At 41.1% G+C, this 17642-nt stretch overlaps 1 protein-coding gene across 1 annotated transcript in view; it reads left to right on the forward strand.

Moving 5' to 3' along the window:
- The window catches only part of M6 (neuronal membrane glycoprotein M6), a 203517-nt gene that overhangs the window by 179421 nt on the left and 6454 nt on the right, over window positions 1–17642 (forward strand). Inside the window, exons 4-6 of the mRNA XM_080271730.1 lie at window positions 2138–2297; window positions 2572–2713; window positions 13834–13979. Coding sequence (XP_080127856.1) covers window positions 2138–2297; window positions 2572–2713; window positions 13834–13979 — 448 coding nt within the window. The remainder of the gene's footprint in view (window positions 1–2137; window positions 2298–2571; window positions 2714–13833; window positions 13980–17642) is intronic.

Raw genomic sequence — 17642 nt, forward strand, 5'->3', positions numbered from 1 at the left:
GGCATTTAGGTATAGCCATTCCTTAGGTGAGTTTGCCTTTCCTGGAGAACAGTATATATTTTATAGGAGCATTTGTGTTCACTGATTGTATGCACCAAGGTAATTTCTTAACATTTCACCTTGATTTTTGTTAAATATAGTAATGCAGTGTTTTTATCCCCTTCAGTCTGATTATGTATGTTATTTTATTCTAAATACCTCAAGAGTATTTTATGCAGCTTGCGAGAGACCTTTTGAATTGGATAGGTCAGATATGGTGTTGATTGCCCTCTGGACTACAATAGATCTCTCTTAGGCTGAGTAAAATTGTCTGGAGGTAGCATATAAAAAAAAAAAACATCCTTGGACTGAAGGGGTTAATGCTGATAAGTTTTTATAACATAAAGAGAAGATTGTGTACAGTCTGATTATTCATGTGCCAGCTAAATGTGTACAGTTGTAGGATTAACACACATTCTTTCTGTAGGTCAGCAGTTCAGAAACTAGTCTGTTAGGCAGACACTGAAGTCATAGCACCCTAGGTTGTACTTCTTCTTGGCTATGGAGATTATGAACATCTCTTCTTCAGCGATTGATTTTGCACAGTGCACCTTAACCAGCTCAATCCAGCGACATATTTTGTATCTTGTTCTGGCTACCTCCATTTTACTCAGCTTGAAAGAATTTCAAATGTTGAATGAGTTAATGAAGGCTGTGTCTAGCTCTGCTTTGAAAAGTCTTTCCTTAACTGAATGAAATAGGCCAGAGATTGCAAGAACAAGGTAAAAAAAAAAAAAATATGTAATCAGATTTAAAGGGTTAATGAACCTCTTGTATTTTACTTAGTCAGACTGTGTTGACAGTAAGCATATATACAGAGCATAGAATAGAAAGGAAGGTGTGAGATGGAAAATATATCGCTAAAGGAAGAGAGACTATAAAATCTCCAGTGCTGGTGAGAATATGGCAACCTATCAAACACAGTGCATGGATTGAATGATGTTGCCACCCCCTAAATTTACTAATAACGTATATTCTGATACTCTTGCTGTAGGTGAGATGAGTTGCTGGAATTGCCTAAACAGCATCAACAACAGGAGCACATCATTTAACAGCATGTCTCTTGGATGTCAAACTGATTGTCATTTGCTCTGTGAATCTGTACTAATATCCTTCATTTTGTTACCTCTTCCTGTATGAAATTCACATCTTTTTCCTTTATCCTCTGAGATTCCTTTGTTATAAACATTATTCTTGATCTCCCACTATCCCTGCAACTCATTTCATAACCCACTGAAAGTGGGTGGTGTCCCATTTAGTTTACTCTTGCTGTTATCCAACAGTTTTATTCAGCTTAGGATAGACCTTACATATTGAAGGGGTTAGTAAGGTTGTTTATAACCCCTCCAGTTCAAAAACTTCATTCTAAGCTTAATAAAATTGCAGGAGATGCCAGGAATAAACTGAAAAAGACATCTTTTGACTCGGTGATTTAAGCTTGCCCATTCCCCCATATAGGTCAGGTGACATACTGTCCCATGCCTCTGATTGGCAGTGCTGTGCTTTAAAGTTTGTGATATGAAATGATGCAGCATGGTTACCAGAAGAATCATGAACTATCTGCATTGTGGTCCTGCATAGTTGTAGGATATTATATTGCTGTTCAGTTGCATTGTTGCTCATTTCATTCTGGAAAAGTTCAGAAGCTCAGATTGTTGTTTAATATTCTGAAGCATTAGTTATTAAAACATTTTTCCTCAAAAACTGCTGTATACAATTTAATATTTATTATATTAACTGGTAGCTACTGGCTGGTTTCAGCTGAGTGAAAAAAGTTCATATACATGTATATCCATGTACTGTACTATCACGAACAAAGTTCACTAACAATCTCCTGCTAGCACCATGTCCTGTCTTACATATTTTTCATTCTTCACAAAATGTCAGATAGTATCTCTTCTTCTCTTACTCTTTGTTTTATGCTTCATATTGTTATCACAAACATATATCATGTATTGCCTTTCATTGCCACAGCTGACTCAAAACGGTTGGTGAACTTTTGATCCTGATATTGCTTATTTATTCCCTGCATCATAGTGTCTCTTTATAGTTTAGGGAATTGTGCTGCAGAGCCTCACAGGTTAGTGTTCTCCTGCAGGGTTGAGCCAGTACAATTGACATTTATGGTGGTGGGTGCTGGAATGGGTGGCCTGGGTTTGATGATACTGTTCGTTGGCTGCCTTTCAACAGGAGACACCAGGAACAAAGTTTACCGTACCTGGCGTGGCCGAGTAGGAGGCAGAATCTCCTGTGCAATTGTAAGTTTTTCTTGGTCTTCATAATGCCTTGACAGTAACTCGCTTATAACAGAGATAATCTTAGCTTATGTGTTAAGTTCAATAATATTTCCATTGATGATATGCACTTTTGTGTGTTCATAGCAGTTTCATTCCCAAAATTAAAGTATTTAAAGTACTGTATGTTGTTATCTTGTATGTTAAACTTTCTTCAGTCTGTAAGTAACTGGAAGCCATTTATATTTGTCAGGCTTTTATAATACCACAACTTACTTTGTGCATGATTTCTTTTCAGTTTATGGGCATCACATACTTGCTGTCACTGGCATGGCTGCTGATGTTTGCTGCACTCATCATTGTGACCCTCTTCTACACACTGGCGTGGTTCCAGTGTATCAACATCCCCCAGAATGAGTGCATTGACTACAATCAGTTTAGTGAGTGGACTAGTATATGTTTGATATTTTATTAAAGCATATTTTAAGACTTCTTAACATTTCCATTTCAGTATTACATGGACTATTTTCATTATGCTGTAGATTTTCATTGCCGTGCTACATTTCCCAGCTAAAGATTGGGTGATGTAAGAGCCAGAGATAGTGAAAGAGAAAATACAAAAATGGGATAATATCACTGTAACCAGTGGAATGGGCCAGACATCACTCATACATCATTCAAGCCCATGAAAAGTTTGTGAGCCTATTATTTTAAGTAATAGAGAGTGAAATCTGAATCAGCTGCTGTTTGTGGATGATATTGCATTGGTGGCTGATTCAGAGGAGAAATTGAGACAGTTGGTACAGGAGTTTGGAAGGGTGTGTGAAAGGAGGAACTTGATAGTAAATGAGAATAAAAATAAAGAGATGAACTGTATGAGGTTGGTAGATGGTAGGAGGATGAATATAGTTTTGAATCGTAAGTTGTGTGAGGAGGTAGAGTGTTTTAATGATTGAGGGTCATATTTTGTTGTGGTTGGAAGAATAGATGTAGAAGTGAAGTTTAGGATGAATGAAGTAGGAAAGGTGCTCAGAGGAATGAAAAAATGTTTAGATGTCATTTGCTTAGAATGGATGTAAAGAGAAGGCTGTATGAGGGTGTAGTGGTACCAGCTGTGTTATATGGGGCGGCAACATGGAATATGGGTGTAGCAGAGAGGAAAAGTTTGAACATAATGGAGATGAGATGTCTGAGGAGTATGTGTGGAGTAACGCTTATGGATCGAGTGAGAAATGGTGGAGTGAGAAGGAGAACTGGAGTTATGAGGGAGATGGCTGATCGAGTTGAGCAGAGAGTGTTGCGATGGTTTGGGCATATGGAGAGAATGGATGAAGAGCAATTGGTGAAAAAGATAACTGGATAGGACATGAGAGGTGTAAGGCTGAGAGGAAGACCATGAATGGGATGGATGGACAATGTGAAGAGAGTGTTAGATGCGAGAGGGATGTCAGTTGAGCAAGGAAGAGTGGCTGCGCGTGATAGGAATGATTGGAGAGAAATTGTGAATGAATAAATGGTGACGCGCCCCTGAAGAGATATTCTCCCACATTAGGTCTGATCAGCTTTTGATCAGGTCAGGTGCAGGTAAGGGGATGAGTCCATTATGATGTGGCAGGGGTAAACAAGCTCTGCTGTTGGGCTTTGCTGTGGTTGTTGCCGATTGCACTGTGCAGTTGACCCTCGTGCAGTGTGGTGTGGTTAGGATCTGTCCCTTCTCCCCTTGGGGCTAAGATATGAATAATTGTGTGAGTGTGCCTGAGGAAATTGGCTCGGCTACCTCCGTTTCTTTGGGGTAAGCAGCCTAGGTATATAGATAGATAGATAGATAGTATACGAAGTTTCCATCTCTGTTGGATCAAGAGGAAGGAAGCAATGGCAATCCCTCCAAAAGAAGTACACAGTACCTCCTAAGTCTAACCCCCGAGAACTATGTTGGTTCTTGCCCACATTTACTTATTCAGTACTGCATATTACAGTAATCCCTCAATTATCCGACAAAATAGAGGGAAAGGCATGTCTGGATAGTGGACTTCTCCCCTGGCCCCCATTCGCACATAACGTAACTTTGAAAGCCAACGTAAAAGGCCACTACAGTACATCATACAGCACTTGTTCCTGTTGTTTAACACTACTCGGTCTGGTAAAGCAAACCTAAAAATGCAGTGGGCCCACAAAACATAATGGTCTATCTATCTATATACCTAGGCTGCTTCCCCCAAGGAAAGGGAGGTAGCCGAGGCAGGACGACACCCCCCCAATTTACTCATCCATTCAAACACATTCCTTCACATCTTAGCCCCAAAGGGGAGAAGGGACAGATCCTCACCGCATCACACCACACAAGGGTCAACTGCACAGTGCAATCAGTGATATCCGCAGCAGGGCCCAACAGCAGAGCTGGTTTACCCCTGCCACATCATAATAGACTCATCCCCTTACCTGCACCTGACCTGACTAGCTGATCAGACCAAATGCAGGAATATCCCCTCAGGGCTGCGTCATCATTTATTCATTCACAATTTCTCTCCATTTATTTCTGTCACGCACAGCCACTCTTCCTTGCTCAACAGACATCCCTTTTGCATCCAGTGCTCTCTTCACACTGTCCATCCATCCTATTTGTGGTCTCCCTCTCAGCCTTACACCTCTCACATCAGATCTAGTTATCTTTTTCACCAATCGCTCTTTTTCCATTCTCTCCATATGCCCAAACCATCGCAACACCCTCTGCTCAACTCTACCAGCCATCTCCTGAACAACTCCAGTTCTCCTTTGCACTTCATCATTTCACACTTGATCCATACGCATCACTCCACACATACTCCTCAGACACCTAATCTCCATTACATTCAAACTTTTCCTTTCTGCTACACCCATATTCCATATTTCAGCCCCATATAATGCAGTCAATACCACAACATCCTCATACGGCCTTCTCTTTACATCCATTCTAAGCGAACGACATCTAAACACTTTTTTTCATTCCTCCCAGCACCTTACCTAATTCATTCATTCTAAACTTCACTTCAGCATCTATTCTTCCATCCACAGCAACATGTGACCCTAAATATTTAAAACACTCTACCTCCTCAAGCAACACACCATTCAAAACTATATTCATCCCCCTACCATCTACCAACCTCATACAGTTCATCACTTTACCCTTGTTCTCATTTACTTTCAATTTCCTACTTTCACACACCTTTCCAAACTCCCCTACCAACTGTCTCAATCTCTCCTCTGAATCAGCCACCAATGCAGTATCATCTGCAAACAGCAGCTGCTTCAAATTCCACTCTCCACCATCAACATTCACCAGAATCAGACCTCCACCTGACACTCTTGCATTCACCTCCCTTACAACACCAACATAATGGTAAAATGGAATAAAATCATGGTACAATACAGTAAGCTATAATAAATTCAATGTCATCACTCTCAATTCGACCATCCTGCATCAGTCTTACCCAGGATCTCCTACCTCTAAAGAACCAGCACCACTCTCTTCCTTTTCCATGGTGAAGGGGCCATCATCACACACCCTAGGAAGAGGCATGCAAGGAATAGCAGGGCCAGAAGCAGGTAGGGAACAACCACAAAAACCACCACATGTGGTGCCATAACAACTATTTACTGTACATCAAGCGGGATCAGAGAGCGAGCGAGGGAGGTCTCTGGCAGATGCTGGGTAAACTAACCAGTTAGACACGGCGGTGCCACCAGGTTATTTCTGCTAGTCCGTGTGGAAATTATTCATGCGACCATAATTTCCAAATGGACACAAGCATTTTATCCGGATAGTGGGAAGAAATGTACAAATAATGGTTTGGAACAGCCAGATTACAGCGTCCGGGTATTGGATTGTCTGGGTAGTGGTCGTCCGGATAATTGAGAGTTTACTGTACTTTTTTGGGAAACCCCAGAGGGTCCAATATTAGGGTAGAATAGTTCAGATCATTTGAGTACTGTAAAAGGAAACCATTCTGTGTTCTGGGCAACATTTTACAGCTGGAGAACCTCTTAGGATCTAGACTGTGGTTTATTAACAGTACAACTGGAGTTGTAACACTACTGAAGAGATCTACCACAGTTTTCATTGTACGCTACATATCTATCACCAGCACTAAAAAGTACTTACAGTCCATTCACTTAATACGTGAGAATCTTCGATGTGAAATGCCTAGAGCGCGGTGGCGGGTGAAAAAGTTTAAATAATCGGCAGTGTGCGAGTTGGTTTGGAAAATGCAAAATTGCGGCGGCAAAGTCAGGCGAACCCAGTGTCACGCCGCAGGATGTGACCTGCCTTTATAGAGCACGCAAGGAAGTGACCTGTATCACTGTCACAAGCCATGGCCATGGATAGTGGAGATTTACTGATCTGAAACACAAGCAAAATCCTGGCAGCCTTTGGCGAGTTTAAAGGTAAAGTGACAGTGAATGAACTCTGTAAACTGAGAGCTCATAACATTTTGGATGCCATAGAAAACAGCCTGTATTACCACTGAGACAGGCATGCCAAGGAAGTGAACTGAAGGCATCAGATTCTGATCATCACCTTCTTTACTCCATCACAAGAAGAAGATGATCCAGTGCCCTCAACATCAGCCAAGGATAACGATGATGGTATGTCTGCCTTTGACTTTGAGGGGTTTATGACTGACGTGGAGCGTGTTGGTGGTGTGATGGAGTTGGGTGGTGTGGAGGGTGCTGTGGCCAGGGCACCATAACGTTCTCATCTTGCCTCGGAACCCCATCTCTTAAAGTCGACTAAGCCTTTCCTGCATAGATTTAAAGGTAAGGGGCTACTGGGTGAGCTATACTTACTGTGTACATATGTTTAATGTCCCATTATACATAGGCAGAATGACAGACTAGGGGCCAAAGAGTTGACTTTTGAGGCAGCCACCCGTCCAATAAGAATTTTCCCCATAAGGTACATTATTTGTAGAGCACGAAATTTCTAGAGAGCGAGGTCTTCTACCTCCCAGATTCTAGCATATTAAGTGAATGGACTGTATATTTCCAGAGGATATACATAGTTGTCTGACTCTTATGCTTATTGAATTTCAAGCTGTGATCTGCAAATAATCATGGTGTATGTGGCCAATATCATCAATTTGCTGAATTGACAAGATGTATGATAGATAGTGTATAGTAACTTAAACATAAAAAATTGAAATGAAACTGTTTAATGATTAGTCTTTATGGCAGTATATAATTTTAAGTTGTAGCCTTATGTTATACTGGCTACTCTCATAATAAAATACAGCATTGTAGCTACTATTATTTGTATACCATTGTAACTGATGGTGTTTTGAAGCTAAGCAGCATAAAATGTAATGTATAGATTATAGTTTATTGCAGTGTAGTGCTTCTTTTTCTGCCCCATATTCCCTATACCTCCCTAGGTCTGCCTATCCATATTAAGAAAACAATAAAATTAGCTATCTGCCTAGTCATTTTAAGTCATACTTTTATGCACTATTTTATCTTTTATAGTTCTACCTATTAGTTTTTAGTACGATAAATTTTTGTATGGGCAGTTGAATTGTAGCCTTTGAATATTACCGTATATTTGTATTGTATACAGTATTTGTGAGCTGTTAGTTTGTGAACTAATGTACGTATTGTGTTATTCCAAGTTCTTCAGTACAATGGTCTATATTTTATCTGTAAATTTTCCAGTAAATGTGTGTTGAGTGAAGGAGAAAAGAAGACTTTTCCAGGTATGGAATTAGGGTGGTAACAGAAAGGAATACTTTGCTGCCAAGCTTAGGGCCAGAATGTTGTATTTAAGGTGGCAAAACAGATGAAAGAGGGAAAGCAGGGATATCATAGGTGAGCAGTGTGTGAAGAAAGATGAAGGAAAGGTAGTGGTGGACAGTGAGGATATTAAAGATGCTTGGAAAGAGCATTATAAGTGTTTGCTGAATGAGGAGTTTGACTGGGACAGGGAGGGTCTGGAGTCAGTGGATCCAGTGTTTGACCCTTGGCCTTTGATTGATGCTGCCAGCGTGAGAAGGGCAATTGCCAAGATGCTGCTGGGGAAGGTGGTGGGTTTATCTGGGTTGACTGCTGAGATAATGAATTCTTCGGGAGATACAGAGTGGGTTTAGTTATTGATTTGATAAATTTGATTTCATATGAGTGTGTTGTCCCAGATGACTGGCTGAAGAGTGTGATTGTAAATTTGTATAAGGAGAAGAGTGATGTCCTTGAATGAAGAAATTATAGAGGCATAAACTTTTGGACCAGGTAATGAAGTTAATGGAGAGAGTCCTTGAAGGTATGATTAGGGAAAAAGTGAGTATTGATGAGATTCAGTTTGGTTTACAGGCAAAGGGACCACTAATGCCATATTCATTGTCCAAAACTCAGGGAAAATACATAGGTAAGAAAACGAAACTGTACTTTGTTTTTGTTGGTTTGGAGAAGGCCTTTGACAGAGTCCCATGGGAGGTGGTTAGGTGGGCAATGAGAAAGCTTGGTATCAAGGAGTGGATGGTTTGAGTGGTTATGGCTATATATATGAGTGCAGACATGCAGGTGAGAGTGAATGGAGATTTGAGTAATGAGTTTTCTGTGAATGTTGGCATGCATCAAGGGTCAGTCATGAGCCCTTTATTGTTTGTCATTGTGCTTGAAGCTTTCTAGTGTGACTTTAGAAATGGACTCCCATGGGAGATGTTGTTTGCTGATAACTTGATGTTGACTGCAGAGAATGAAAGAGAGTTGGAAGAAAGATGTAAGAAATGGAGAGATGGAATGGGGCACATTAGTTTGAGACTAATACAGATAAAACAGAAGTGATGATGTCTAGGGATGGTGGCAGTAGTCAGAGGAGGGGGAGTGTGGCCATGTGCAGTTTGCCACACAGGTGTGGGAAGTAACTCCATTTTGTGCAGTGTTTGTGATAAAAGGGTGCTTAAGTGGTATTAGAGGAAGACCGCAAAATAATGCTGATTTCGTGTTTGCAGTGTGTCAGAGAGAGCATGCAGAGATTGTCAGGAATGAAAGGATTGATATTGCTTGAGAGATTTTCAAGTATGTGGAGGAGTGTTGTTAGGGGAACATGTTATGTGCTGGAGGTGGGACTGGAGCTCTGTGGCTAGGGTAAGGAATGGTTGGAGGAAATTCGGGGAACTGTTGTCTCTCCCAACATTGAGAGGGCTCTCCCTCCATGCTAAGGGATCTCTGTAGGTGGTATGTGTCAGGAGTGTAATGCTATATGGTAGTGAGACCTGAACAGTAAAGAAAGAGGATATTCATTTGCTCAAACATACAGAAGTGACAGTGATTAGGTGGATGTATAATGTGTCCATGAGTGTGAGCCCTGGGGAGGTGGGGTAGGATTATGACTGAAGAGTTGAGAGGAAAGATGGGACTGGAATGTATTGGTGTTGTGATGAGAAGGGCCAGATTGAGATGGTGTGGGCATGTTGAGAGGGTGGAGGATGACAGTTGGATGTGGAAGGTGAGAAGTGTGAATGTCGGGGATAGGGATGCGAGAGGCAGACCAAAAAAGACCTGGTACAAGGTCATAGAATGTTACCTCAGGGATAGGGGACTGAACAGGGAAGCAGCCAGAGAATGAGCAGCATGGAGAGCTGCCATTAGGTGACCAAGGCCAACACATACATGATATATATTTTTTTCTATCTATCTGTCTATCTATTGCCAGATGCCATAATCCCATAAGGGGTGGCCATTTGACTTTGAGTTATTGGTGTTACGAGGAGGGGCACTAACCCTCCACCAACCCACTTGTTGACACGTAGGGAGCACTTATGGGTTGGTTATATGGTTACCACCCAGCATTGTTAATGGTTTCTTGGCTTACAGGAAACAATTTGGCTTGTCACTCAATGTAAAGCCACTTGTAAAGGAAAGAAGAGCAATAAGAGGTGACAGGAAAGATGGGAGATATAGGAAGAGAGGAGGGCAGGCACAGAAAAAAGATTTTTTTTTTTTCATTACCACTTATTCATGACATTCATGAAGCAGAAGTATTCCTTAGAGTTACTGTTCTTAACCCCTGCCACATTCACTGCCTCATATGAGGTGGTATGCAGGACCTGGCCACGCAGATCACCTCATGTGAGGCGATGGGTCTCCATGCCATAATTCCAAACACGAGGAAGCATCAGTGGTTTGCATGGGAATGATGAGTCTTCCTCTACACCTTCAGAGCAGTTGCCAAGCCCTGCCACACTGCAGTTCCCAAATACTGCATATTTAGCAATTCAGTTCTCGTTTATATTCCAGCAATGGCGGACACACGCCTGTCTACCTCCCATGGTGCTGGCGACTTATTGCCACCCTCATACCCACCCAAGAGGCGCAGATTATAAAAAAACGAGGGTGATGAAGGGTTCGAGCTCAGAAACACATGATCTGATGACAAAAAAATCAACTTGATATTTAAAAAAAAAAGTCCGAAAACAGTGACTCAGGGAAGGTAACCGGGTCGATAAGGATTAGCCAAGTGGGGGTCAGAGTAGCACTGTGTCTGCACACAGCTAAAACTTGAAGTGAAAATTGACTGTATCAGTAAATGTGTGAGGACCTAATGAGTGAAGCAATATTCTTGTATGAAGCAGTATTCTTGTACAAACTCATTCCAAATTTTTTTGCTGCTTTGCACAGACCATCCTTATTATAAGTCAGTTATGCTCCAGATTATCTTGGCTATTTCTGTACAGTTAATAAGTTGGAAGAACCAGTAAATCAGCATTGTAGATAGGATTGGAACTTTAATAGGCAGGTTTTCAGTATATTACTAGGAGACTTAACCACACAATTCTGATGGCATATTTTATTTTCTAGTAAATGCAACCACTAGACAATTATGTTTGGCTTTGGATGTAATTCTTGAAGTGAAGGAGTAAGATACTGTATAACCTTCATTAAGCCCTTCATAACTAGTGGTCTGTCCTGTGTGAATTAAAATTAATATTTTATTTTCTAGTAAATGCAACCACTAGACAATTATGTTTGGCTTTGGATGTAATTCTTGAAGTGAAGGAGTAAGATACTGTATAACCTTCATTAAGCCCTTCATAACTAGTGGTCTGTCCTGTGTGAATTAAAATTAACTGAAGGTAGCAAACCTAAGAATAAAAGCACATCCTCTGATTGAAGAACTAAATGGGAAGAGAGAACATAGAAAGGGACACCTTAGAGTAAGGACTTACTGTATTTAATCTGTGACTTTGGGACAATATTTGTGAATTTGTGAAAGTATAACCACTTCATATTAACCTGGTTACAAAATTGCAGTCTGTCCATCTTGAAAGCCAGGCTGAAACAAGGTCAGCAGTAGAACGTGGTGCTAATCACGAAAAAGTGCAGTGGAAAGGATGTAGAGCTATAGTTCTTTCTTTTTTATTCAGCCATTCAGAAACGTGAAAAGGCTGCAAAGACAAGAAAATCATCCACCAAGTTCATTTTGTTTCGCTTTTGAAGGTTCCAACATGCTTGCATGCGTCGGCCTTGGTCACATAATGGCAGCTCTCCATGCTGCTCAATATATGGCAGCCTCCCTGTACAGTCCCATAACCCTGAGGTTACACTTAATGACCTCACCCCACATCTTTTTCAGTCTACCCCTTGCATCCCCACCCCCAGTATTAATGCTTCTCATGTTCTGCACCCAATTAGCATCTGCCATCCTCTGCACATGCCCAAACCACCTTAATCTACCTCTCCTTATCACAACACCAATACACTCCAGTCTCATCCTACCTCTCAACTCTTCCATTGTTAACCCAGCCCCCCCAGGCCTTGCTCACAGGGATGCACTGCACATCCAACTAATCACTGCCATTTCTGTACTTTTGAGCCCACGAATATCCTCTTCCTTTACTGCCTAGGTCTCACTTACACTCCTAACACATGCAGCATAAAAAGACTCCTTAGCACATAGGGAGAGCCTTCTCAATGTCAGGAGAAGCAACAGCTTCCTGAACTTCTTCCAACCACTCCTCACTCTAGCCACAAAGCTAACTCCAGCCCCACCTCCAGCACATAACATGCCCCCCAAATAAAAAAGACTTCCACACACTCAAGAGACTCACCAGCAAGTTCAATCCCTTCACACCTGACAATCTCCACCTGCTCTCCCAGACACGCCGCACACATAAAATCAGCATTATCTCACAGTCTACCTCTAATACCATTACATGCACCCACTTATCACAAACACCACACAAGATGTTATTACTTCCCATGCCCTTGTGGCAAATCACACATGACTACTCTCCCTCTTCTTTGATAGTACCACCACCAACCCTAGATATCATCACTTTTGTTTTATCTTCATTTACTTTTAAGCCCTTGTGCCCCATACCATATCTCCACTTCCTAAATCTTTCCTCCACCTCTCTTTCATTCTCTCCAATCAACACCAAATCATCAGCATACAACATCTCCCACGGGAGTCCATTTCTGAAGTCACGTAAGAGGGCTTCAAGTACCATGATAAACAACAAGCAACTCAAAACTGACCCCTGATGCACACCATCATTCACGGAAAACTCATCACTCAAATCTACATTCGCTCTTACCAGGGTGTGAGCACCCACATACATGGCCATAACCACCCTAACCAGTCACTCCTTCATCCCAAGCTTTCTCATTGCCCACATCACCACCTCTCAAGGGACTCTGTCAAAGGCCTTCTCCAAATCAATAAAAACAAAGTACAGTTCCCTTTTCTTTCATATATATTTTTCCTGCAGCTGTCAAACAATGAATATGGCATCAGTGGTCCCCCTGTCTGGTATAAACCCAAACTGCATCTCATCAATATTCACTCTTTCTCTAATCATACCTTCTAGAACTCTCTCCATTACCTTCATTATCTGATCTAAATACTTCTATAATTTCCCCTTTCCAGGGGATCGCCCTTCCCCTTCTACACATTTACAATTACACTCTTCAGCCAATCATCTGGGACAACACACTGATCTGATAAATATGATTATATTATAATCATATTTATCAGATCAGTGACTAACCCCATTCCTGTATCTCCTGAGGCCCTCAGCATTTCGGCAGTCAACCCGGACACACCTGCTGCCTTCCCCACCTGCATCCTGCCTATTGCCTCACTCACAGTAGCAGCATCAATCAAAGGCCAAGAGCCAAACACTGGATCTGCTGGCTCCAAACCGTCCCTGTCCCAGTCAAACTACTCTTTCAACAAGTGGTTATAATTCCTTTACATGCATTTTTAATATCCTCACTGTTGACTACTACCTTTCCTTCATCATTCTTCACACACTGCTCACCCATAATATCGCGATTATCCCTCTTCACTTGATTTACCACCTTAAATATCATATTCTTCCTTTCCACAAGATTTAGGTTATCCAGTAACTCAGACTTCACCCTGCATACCTCTCTTTTAGCCCTATGCTTGGCAGCCAAGTATTTCTCCCTGTTACCACACTTCTTCCATTCCCAGAAAAGCCTTGTTTTCTCCTTAACTGCAGCTTCTACACCCTCATTCCAAAGCATAGTGTGAAGTGATGGTAATGTACTGTACTGTTTTTTTCAGGTTTTCTCTTCCCTGCGGGGACATTAGAAGATGACAAGAGGGTATGTTCAGGAGAAAGAAAGCTGTTTTGCAAAGATTATGTGAATCATGCCGAGATAATGTTCATACTGGCCACAGTATCTGCATTTTTGGTGATTCTGTCATTGGTAAGTAGTATTCAGTTTGTTTTCTTTAATGGGAATTAAATTATATTTAGTTCTTCAGTAAGCAGAGTAGAATTAAACCCTTGAATAGGGTGATGTCATTTTTCGTTTCTGTTTGCTCCCTTTTGACAGTTTTACTCAGCTTACAAAAAACTTCTTATATGGAAGGAGTTAACAAAGGAGGTACCTGATCCCTTCCATCAGATATGTCTGTCCTGAGGTGAATAAAGGTGTGTGGCTGTAACAAAACTAAAATGAAAGTATGTCTTTGAGTTAAAGAAAGTACTGTATGTCTTTGAGTGTTAGTGATACATGGGTTGGGAATTTGAAGAAACCCTTGTGCTTTAATGTTTTCAAAGCCTGGCTCATGTACTGGATGAAGTTCAAGACAGTACTATACATTTTATTTTTTTTTCTAATTACAGGTACAATATTATGTATGCAAATTAATAACCATGCTATACCATAATTCTAATGCCATTTAAGAACATGCATTCAGATTATAAAAGAAATGCTACAGAGTGCAGTCAGAGTTTTGAAGTTGGTTATAATCATAACTAGGGTCAGCTAAGGACATTTTTTTTTTGTATATGCTAATATCTGTAGCTAAAGTGCGACAGTATATGGGTGTAATTATTTTTTATTAACAATTTTGGCATCAGTATAGAGTTTATGGTATAGAAATTTGCATGTTTAAATATTTTTCCAGTTTTATTCCTGAACTGGACAACTGGTACCCTATTAATTACAGTATACTGTAATCATGGTGATGATGGATGTATCTATATACATACAGCAACATAAATTTTGGAATATAATCAGGATGTACTGTTATGTAAGTTGAGGTGCACATACTCAAGATAAGTGAACTGGCAGGAAGCATTTCTGACCAAACAGTATTATGTGGACTTCATGGTGGAGCTTTGTCATCAGCTGTTTTGTATATATATATATATATGGAGCCTCTGTGGTGCAGTGGTCAAATGTGCGTTTTCATACACTGAAGAACGAGGGTTCGCCTCCTGCCAGGGTAATAAACTTTGGGAGTGTTCTTCAGGCCACGTACTGCGCTGGCGGACATAAGGGGTGCTGTGGTTGAACCAGTGCCACGTACTATAAAGTATGCTTGCACCCAGTCGGCTTGCACGGGCCGATTACACTTGGTATACAGACTACACACACATCCAAAGCCACTCCAACACTACAGTTACACTTACAAGCACTTCTCACCCTACATACAATCTCTGCTAGACAGCCTAAGCCACTTGGTAGAGATACATTGGCTGAATCGTCCCTGCTTCGGTAGGGATAGGCCGGTCCTGCAGTGGATACTCAAATGGCTGATGAGATGAGGTATATATATATATATATATATATACTGTATATATAATTGATAGATAGATAGATACAGATATATATAAATAATCCCTTTAAGACCCGGACGCCCAAGTCCCAGACACCCCAGACATTTTGGGCTCGGGTCCTTGGATACTGAAAGTGCCCCCCCCCCCCCCAAAAGCCAATGTGTTCATCCCTACTTTAAATATGCTGCGCAGTGATGAACAGCTGTGTTTTCGTGCGTAATAGAGCTCCCCCTGCATCCTCCCCTCTCAGTCCCCGCCTAACTACCGTTGTGGCTACACGCTCGTCGCCATGGCTGCCCCACGTGCTTGTTTTTGTGAATAAACAGTGAATAAACTGCAATACCTCACCACTAGACCAATGGGAATTTACAGTGTTGTGCAATGTTAAGAAATTAGAGTTTAGAGTGCAAAGGATTAAGTGTAGAGTGCAACACTGGCCTGTTGCAACTGGCGTGGGACAAGTAAGAACAGAATGTGCAGTTTTAAACAATTATAATTAACAATGCAAAGGATTAAGTGCAGCACAACACTGGATTATCGTACGTGCTTCAAGAGCACTTTCACCACTGTCAGAGCCATAGCGGAGGCGGGTTAATCTTCGTGATGGCCACGGACGTGTTGTAAGTACCCTGTATTTTCCATGCTCACTTCTAATTCCTCATTCTTGGTTCCTTTTCATTTATTTCATGGTTTCTGTCCCCTATTTGTGTGAATAGGGTCTTAAATAGGTGCTGTGCATGTCTGGTTGGGAGTTATTTGGGCGGTTTTCAAAGTAAGGTTGGGTTAGGGTCCATAAGTACCTGTCCAGGGAGCATTTTCTCAAGTTCCGGACAAACCCAAGTCCCGGACATGCCTTTGGGTCTATTACGTTGGATCTTGGAGGGATTACTGTACATGAAACAGAATTAATGGCTTGTGCGGTAACATGACTGGTGTGCAGAAATAATAAGTCCCTTGTGTCTGATATTTTTTTACTACTGCCATAACCTAAACAGTACCTTTTGATTTTTATTTATGATAATATTACACGACCTGACCAAGATTTTATTGTATAATACCTTACATTTAACAGACAGGTCAACAAAAAGTTGTCACCTTAGGGTTAAAAAAAAAAAAAAATGAAATTTGAAGAAAACTGTATGTACTATATATCACTTTAATATAGACACATTGTGAACATTTAATGTACAATGTATAATATAGAAATAATTTGTACCAGGTATCCAGCACCATTTAGAATTCGAAGGTCCTTTCATGTATATTCTTCCTCTAAGTTTAGGGTCGGGATGTTAAAATAAATCACAGCATGTACTGTAACAAACAAAGATCAGATAAGACCCTTTTTGAGCCTGTGAGTGAGTAAGTGATGTCAGGAGCCCAGCCCTCACAGTCCAGGTATATACCTATAATTTTATTCTTGTTATGACCAGATGGTTTTACTCTAATCAACACTCTCATTTTGAAGAGGATTAATGATTGCTGAATCATCATATATAATTCAGGCACCCCATAAGTGAACAAAGTTGTCTGGATAAACAATAATAATTACATCATTGGAGTGAAGGAAGTAATTTTACCAAGCTCATTATGCAGCTCACATTCTAGGCTAACTTGTAATCTTGTTTTTTTTCCCCTACTGTATAACTTATGGTACGGTACATCATAAGAAGCAAACAAATATTGGACTCAGCCTTGATCACTAGCTACAATGGTCTGCCAAATGAACCGTAAGCACTTCCGCCTGCACTGACAGCTAGCAAAAAGTGAGCAATCTTTTGTCCTGTCTTGGAGACGGTCGCCGTAAAGTGTGAGAATAGATGTTAATTGGCAGTAAAGTATATAGTAAATATTTGTGGTAGGTGGGGGTGCTCACCATCCACTCACCTAATGTAGTGCTGCTTGCAGGCAGCTGCCATTTCCTCTCTTTCTTCCTTCCTCTTATGTCCTTCTCTCCTTTCCTTCCTCTACTTCTTGCCTTCGTTCTTTCCTCTTCCTTCTGCCCATGGGTGACTACACTGAGTGACAAGCCAAATGGTTTCCTGTACACCAGGAAACCATTTACTACGTTGGATGGTAACCATATAACCAAATTATGGCACCCAGTGGTTTAGTGGGTAATTAAGGTGCTCCAATCAGATTAAGCTAGTGCAGGTTTATATCCAAGGGGTGGTTGGGGTTTATAGCTCACATAATGCCACTCAGGGATGAATGAGGCTGCTCACTCTCATCTTAAATGTCAGGACCAACTTGCCTAGCCCCAGGCTCCTATGCTTCTCATGGGGCAATGAAGGATTGGATGATG

Source organism: Coenobita brevimanus, chromosome 47 (assembly GCF_032717465.1).
Source record: "Coenobita brevimanus isolate Jiangsu-jjx chromosome 47, ASM3271746v2, whole genome shotgun sequence".
NCBI classification, from domain to species: domain Eukaryota; kingdom Metazoa; phylum Arthropoda; class Malacostraca; order Decapoda; family Coenobitidae; genus Coenobita; species Coenobita brevimanus.